At 31.3% G+C, this 7270-nt stretch overlaps 2 protein-coding genes across 3 annotated transcripts; both read left to right on the top strand.

The window, feature by feature from the left end:
- The first annotated feature begins 1281 nt into the window (after window positions 1-1281).
- On the top strand, window positions 1282-4711 carry LOC138942897 (uncharacterized). 2 transcript variants are annotated; one of them, XM_070313371.1, is made up of 6 exons: window positions 1282-1520; window positions 1592-2293; window positions 2807-2957; window positions 3410-3616; window positions 3756-3821; window positions 3919-4708. In XM_070313371.1, the coding sequence occupies exons 2-4, from the start codon at window positions 1742-1744 to the stop codon at window positions 3598-3600; spliced, it is 894 nt and encodes a 297-aa protein (XP_070169472.1). In that variant the 5' UTR covers window positions 1282-1520; window positions 1592-1741; the 3' UTR covers window positions 3601-3616; window positions 3756-3821; window positions 3919-4708. The 2 variants fall into 2 exon arrangements, with proteins under 2 accessions (XP_070169472.1, XP_070169473.1); XM_070313372.1 differs by lacking the exon at window positions 1282-1520 and having other exon boundaries at window positions 1725-2293; window positions 3919-4711.
- Window positions 4712-5289: 578 nt separating this feature from the next.
- LOC138942898 (polyisoprenoid diphosphate/phosphate phosphohydrolase PLPP6-like) lies at window positions 5290-7106 on the top strand. Its single transcript, XM_070313373.1, has 5 exons — window positions 5290-5398; window positions 5647-5922; window positions 6108-6242; window positions 6333-6432; window positions 6497-7106. Exons 2-5 carry the CDS (start codon window positions 5914-5916, stop codon window positions 6880-6882), a joined length of 630 nt encoding a protein of 209 aa, XP_070169474.1. The 5' UTR covers window positions 5290-5398; window positions 5647-5913; the 3' UTR covers window positions 6883-7106.
- Window positions 7107-7270: the final 164 nt, after the last annotated feature.

Below are 7270 nucleotides of genomic sequence, written 5' to 3' on the forward strand. Positions count from 1 at the left end.
TTACGTAAGAATGCGTTACGTGCAAGTCAACGCGTCGATTTTTTCTTTTGATATGAAGGAAAGGGGCGGGAGATTAATGTATACTCGATAATAGATAGATACGCTTTAAGCTTTAAGTACATGCATTGATATCTCTTAATCAATTTCCGGTCATTGCACGTCATCTCGTTTATTTTCCATGCTAATAATAAACGTATAATAACCATGTTTAGAGAATCATTTATACATGCATATATATATATTCTAAGTAAAAATTAATATCCATATTTCTTTATCCCTTCGGGAATATTCGTTTCAGAAAGTTTACTTCTTTCGAAAGAAGCGAGGAAAGAACTTGCCCACGAGAACTAAAATATAAAATTTTTAATTATATATAAATTTTTCTTAAAGAATTTTTCACAAACTACTTTACAAATAATATTCTACTCTCCGTTATGTCGTTAGAGATACTGTATATATTTTTCATTTATATTGTATTCGAAAATAATTATGTATGTCGAGTTTAGATTAAATTGAAGAGAGATAAGCCAAGGCAATAGATTCAATAGTTAGCAATATACTAATTAGTTAGTCGGAAGGCAAAATCCGAAGGACTTGCTGACAGCAAAATGTCATCGAATGAAGAGATTATTGCCAGACCGCAATCAGAAACGGTTGACGCTTGATCGCGACACAATGGTCACGTGCTATAATACCGTGTTAAGATCTGTTAGACATTAGACAACACGCGTTACGATCGAGTTACGTTCATAAATTTATAGAGATAGACACACGTCCCTGTTGAAAGACTGTCTTAAACATTAGAAAGAGAGAGAGAGCGATGACAGTCGGATCTCTTTCTCTTTCTAATCGGCTACGTGATGGAGGGAAATACGTTTCGCGAACGATAAACTGTGAATTGCTCGCTTTGTCGCGAACCAGAAAAAAACGCCAAATTCAAATTTTTTAAATCGTAGTTATTCCTCATAATAGGTGCTAGAATTATTGTAAGCAGAGAGAAGCCTGCAATTTTTTGTATGATGCTTTTTCTAATTGATAATTAATTTTTATATTTACGAATTCATTATTTGGATGCATTAGTGCGCACCGATACACATTAAAAAACTATTTTATATAAATTTATTATAATGTCGAACAAAAAGTGCTTTTAGTTAATATATAAAAATTTTTATAAAACTTTTATATTTCCTATATTTTTAAACTAAATATATTTCTTATGTTCCGAGAAGAAAAATCTTGCTCCTCTAATAATGTCTGACCTATTCGCAGGTATTCTTGGCCGCCCTTCAATGTGTTCAAAACTCCGTGGTAAATTGTTTGCCATAAGCATAATCTAATTACCTACATATCCGAGGTGTCCACCGACGAGGGATCTTGCGAGGCAGACTTGCGCGTACGTGCTTGGTCCACCTGGAGAAATCAATATCATAGACAACGTCCAGGTTCACTTGGAATTACGGCACGCGCAACAGTTGCGTCGAGACGAGCAAAGAGGAACGAACGCGAGAGTGCATCGTCGCGTGCGTATACCATTGTTTAGACAATAATTGAATTTGCGAAGTCAATCAATTTGTAATTGTATATCTATTAGCTTTCGATCAGAAGAAGCCACGTAAGTTTGAATGCCACCTGATTCGCGTTACCATGGAAATCCACGATAGACTTTGTATCGTACCGGCTGCGAATTGACAATATTTAGGTAAACAACGGTTGGGGTGCATAACCGAGACTTTGTGCCAGAATGAAGGAAAAACGATTGTCGTTGGGTATTAACGTTAGCATTATACTGATACTGACGATATTCGGCGTGCTTCTGTTCTTGCCTTTGCGATTGTTATTCGACACGAATTATTCCGATCAGAATCAAAACGGGGATGAAAACGACGTCGGTGTTCTGGCTGACTCGGCGAAAGATAGAGAGCCCGTGGATCATCGTAAACTAAAACGCTGTCCGAATCTGCAATACGAAGATCGCTTGATGTCGGTCTTTCTGAGCGATTACGATGAAAATTGCACGTACAAGGAGGACGAGTGCGATGATGACGAAGATGACGATGACGACAGCGACTCCGAAGAAGAAGATAGCAGGGAGGATGAAGAGGATGAGAAGAAAACCTGCGTATCCAAGAAAGGCATCGAGGAAGAAATGAAAGAAAATGCTGAAGAGATCTTGAAGACGCGTCAGATGAAGTCTGTCACGGTGGCAGGCCACATACTCGTGGCGATGTTGCTCGTATCAGTCATAGCTGCTCTCATTGAAGTACTGCGAATACGCTTCGCTATTAGAGAAAAAGTACTGCGCCACATGTTACAGAAATTTTTAAGCGTTGAAACTTAGTATCGTTAAAATTTCTTTATAATATATTGGAACTTGTGTCGACAAAAAATTTTTCGGAAAAAATGCACGTTTTAAAAATCTTCTGCCCGCGCTTCTTGAAAACAATATGATTTTATGTATAACTGTATTCTCTAATTATTCAAATATCTATTTAAAAGTAAAGTCATATCATTTCAATTCTTTAATTCGCGATTGATACTTTATTTCAACGCAAACAATTGCGCTATTTCTAATTATTTGCGCACGTTATTTACTATTCGCAATTTGCATGTTTCCAAATTTAAATTGAAATTTGGATTAAGTTTTCAATAATTTGCACTGCACGAAATTAATTGCGATATTCGGCAGAGACCGACGGATAAGCGCTTGGTTTTTCCTCGCGGAGCTAGTAAAGACCGTCTCTCGATGCTCGGATAGATACGCATACGTGAAAAACTATTGCACCTTTTCTTTTCAAAAATGCATAAGGATTCGTCTAGGGCAGGCACGATTACCTCTCGGAGATGCTCCTCCAGCGTGGACCTACCCGCCACAAGACGTCCCATTTTAAGAGAATTAATTAGGAGTCAAAGGTCTTTTGAGATACCTGCAACACCCCGTTCCGCATTGCGTTTGTTAGGTATGTGCGGAATAATTAATTATATTTTTTTAATATCTCCATAATTAATTAAACATTTTTTAAATTTTAATAGCCCCATAATATATAAAAAACCGATTCAATTTCTCTAATAATACTTTATATGGAACTAAAGATATTTTTATTTATATTTTTGAGAGAGAGAGAGAGAGAAAGAGAAAATCAAAATATAATTTATAATAACTACAAATTATAATATAATTCGAGATGTTCAATAATTTGGGGGAAAAATGTATATCAATTCGTTTATATACAATTCTATTAATCAAATCAAAAAGTCAAATTTTCTTTTCATAATAATATCTCTAATAATTAAAATACTATTGGCAAAAAAAAAAGTATCTCGCTTGCATCGTGTAGATTACCGTAAATAGCACAAAAGCCATTTTGATTCGATTAGCGGCAGACGAACAAATTTAATTATCCATCCTCAGGAGCCCGACCACCCCCGCTCATCCGCCGCTCCTCCTTTCCGACGCCACAAGCGAAGCAAAATGCTACTTCGTCTGTTTGCGGTACGCCAAATACTCGGCTGACGCGGCGTCCATCGGCTGAATCGGAGGAAGAAATCGGGATTGTCACGAATATTCTTCATCATCGCACCCGTTTAATCCGGCGTCATTAAGACGGCACGAGGATAGGTAAAGATACACTACATTTACATAATTTATATCGAGTTGTCATCTTTCGATATATGATGTAACCATTGCAATTTTTATTTTCTTGAAAAGTAGGCCAATTTATATTTAACAAATGATAGATTAAACATTTTTTTTCCAGTGGTTCATCGAATTCCTTGCACCTGCATATGACAACATAAACAGGATACGCGTCTTCGACTACATGGTATGCTCTTTAATATAATAATTTTTACAGTTAGATAAAAAATAACGTATCGATACATTTGGAAAAATTGATGGATGCGATTTTTGCTTGTCAACAGATCATATGCAACGCACAACGATCACGTCCAATGACCTTTTTTATACTCGTGCAACGTCTTTCATGAAAAGTCCTTCACTAACAACATTCACAGTTGTATCCTTCAATATAATCCTACGTCGATTTAACAAGTAGCGCTCTATCTCTGCGACGCTTTTTATATCATGCTCATCGTTCTACTTTCTAGCCAAATGATATTTTGATATTAACTTGAAAAAATTACTAATATGCAGAATCAAAATTTAGAATCAAAAGATACTATATAAAGCACAATTAACAGCTTACCATATTATCGTAGCACATATTAAGACTAGTATGCTTAATCAAATAATCTTTATTTTCCACACATTTTGATAACATACACGTTTGATAATACAAAGTACTTTAAGCTCACATAATCAAACAAAAACTAACTATAATTATTGTAACTCAACTAACTGATAATGATTTATTAATGTAATAAATCATTATCATTATCTTATTGTCATAATAATATTACACGTATCATATTTTTAATAGTTATTGTATCAAATTTATACATCAGAAACACAAGATAGTATTTCTAAATTTATTCGTAACTAAATCAACGATAACCACAACATTTTCGTTGTGGTTAATCTAAGGGAAAATTATTTTTTTTTAAATGTTCTTCCGGTGCATATTTTTCTCAAGATTTTATGCATTAAATAGAATAAATAGATGTTTTCAAAGTGACAGTACAACGATCGAATATCCATATTCGTGTATAACGTTTATTATATTTCTCTCTAACACGTTTATATATATATATATATATATATATATATATATATATATATATATATATATTTATTTATTTATTTTATCATATAAATCTATTAATATATTAATACATAAAAAAACTCAAGAAGAGTTACAAAGATTGTCCTATTTCTATGAAAGTCATAACAATGAACTATCATGCATGAAAATGCGGATGAATATACTAGAATATTTCGCAAGATTGTAAATAATTTCGAAAGAATTATTTCGATGTATTTTCATAATCAAAAGATATAATTGTGTCTCTCTCAATGAGCTCTCCATAAGCTTACTCCTGGGATCATCTTGCCTCCTGTGTCTTTCTCTTCCATGTGATATATACAAAATATGATTATAAATTATAGACTATATGTTCGTATATATTATACTATGTCACTACAATATAATACTATAATACACGAACATAATGTGACCGGCGGCTACGATTACATTTTCAAAACTGTGATACGCTCTTTCACGTTAATGTCATTATTGCACAAAGCATATGAAAATGAAGAAATATATTCATGCAATATATTTTCATGCAAAAAAAAAAAAAAAAAAAAAAAATAAATAAAATATTTCAAGACTCTATATTATTTTAATTATTTTATTATCCGTTATAGAGAATTATTTGGGATGGATAATGTTCCAGAAAAAAGTGTATTTTAATTAATTCAAGAGAGTGGACATGAAAATTTGTAAGTATAAAAATATAATTGGAATAAATATAAAAATTGTCTCCTTCTCTTCCTTTTTCTCAACGCTGTCTTTATCTCTCTTTTTCCTAAACAATATATATTTATTTAAAAAAATATAGAAATAAATGTGTAAAAAAATAATTGACATTCTTTTATAATATTGATTATTTTTAACAAAATATTAATTTTAATATGATATAATTTTTGCTTGTTTAATAATCAACTGTTTCTATTTGTCGGCAAAGCAGGAACTGACAAAAGACATGACAGAATGGAAAAACGCAGCAATATATCAGTATGCGCCATCTGTCGAATAGTTGAGATATTTATTCAGTGCAACAAGTATATGTATAAATATGTTAGATATATTTACCACTCAGCTGATATATTTAGTACAATTTTCTTTTTGTAGTTATTTAATTTAAATGTTATCTACGCTGTAATATGATTTATTCGTGATAAGAATTCGTGGTTATTTTTTATCAGGATAAAAGCTATCATAATTGAGAAGCAATATGGAAACTGTAATTTGTTAATTATTTACAATCTATTATTTCCATATTCAAATAGTAAATGCGTATTTTATTAAATTATACTGTTGAAATGATAGTATTGATTTAATCAGTGAATTTGTATTTTGTATTTTTATTTTAAATATACATAATTATTTATGAAAGAATGTAATTACCTATAATTTTATATTTTTTAGTCTGACAAAAGACAGATTCCAACGCTATTGAGGAAAGTATTGGCAGTGGATGCCTATTTGACAGATGTGCTTGTTAAGTTCGTAGAAAAATTTCTACCTTTCAAACAGTTGAAAGTACACTATCAATTATTAGAGGTATAAATAATCTTATTTACCCTTTTATCAATTAATTGTTATTAAATAAATATCTTTGGTTATATTTATTTTAATTACTGTTTCTTACAGATATCGTGTCATGGTATACCTTGGCTAATAATTTCTCTCGTATTAATTTGGGTTCTCAGCAGCAAAAGCTTGTATCAAATGCAATTAAATTTTCTAATAGGTAAATAAAATTCTTTTATTATTTAAAATTTGTGTAGGATATATATAAACGAAAATTATTTCAGGATTGTTGCTTGATACTATCTCGGTTGCTGTGATAAAGGCAATCACACGAAGAAGACGGCCAATTACTAACGATGATCCATTTGCTGTAGGTCCTGATAAATATTCCTTTCCATCTGGACATTCATCTCGTACTGCGTTTATTGTGTATTTCTTCTTCTATATATGGCCTATATCTTTAATATGCGCGCCACCTTTACTAGTATGGTCCTTCTCCGTATGTATGTCTAGACTATTGATGAGAAGACATCATATACTCGATGTACTTGTTGGAATATTTCTAGGTATCTTTGAAGGTCTAATTATAGGCTATATTTATTTAGAGCAAGAGACATGTATTAATTTAATCTCTTGGATTACAGATGTAAACATACATACATCGGAATAATAATATTATATAACTGTTAACGTATATATATATATAACATTTACTTTTTTGTATTGTAGAAGTCTTTGAAATAATATTATCTGCTTTTTAATATTTCTTGTTCAATTTGTGTATGTATAATTGTATACATACATCAACAGTGCCATATATTTTTCTGTCTCACTTTTGAAAGAATAGATATAGTATAACAATAATTTTTAAACTAGTACACTAACAATTCTACATACGGCTTATAATTAAAAAATTTTACAAAAAATGTAAAGTTCTTGTAATTTTAAAATGTATTTTATATAATTGTATAATCTATAGATATATAGTAAAAAATATATACATATTAGAGACATTTCTCAAAAAGTTTCCTTTATATTTATCATATTGCGATTCTCTT

This window comes from Polyergus mexicanus, unplaced genomic scaffold (genome assembly GCF_030449975.1).
Source record: "Polyergus mexicanus isolate NDT 795.1 unplaced genomic scaffold, iyPolMexi1.0 SCAF_24, whole genome shotgun sequence".
NCBI classification, from domain to species: domain Eukaryota; kingdom Metazoa; phylum Arthropoda; class Insecta; order Hymenoptera; family Formicidae; genus Polyergus; species Polyergus mexicanus.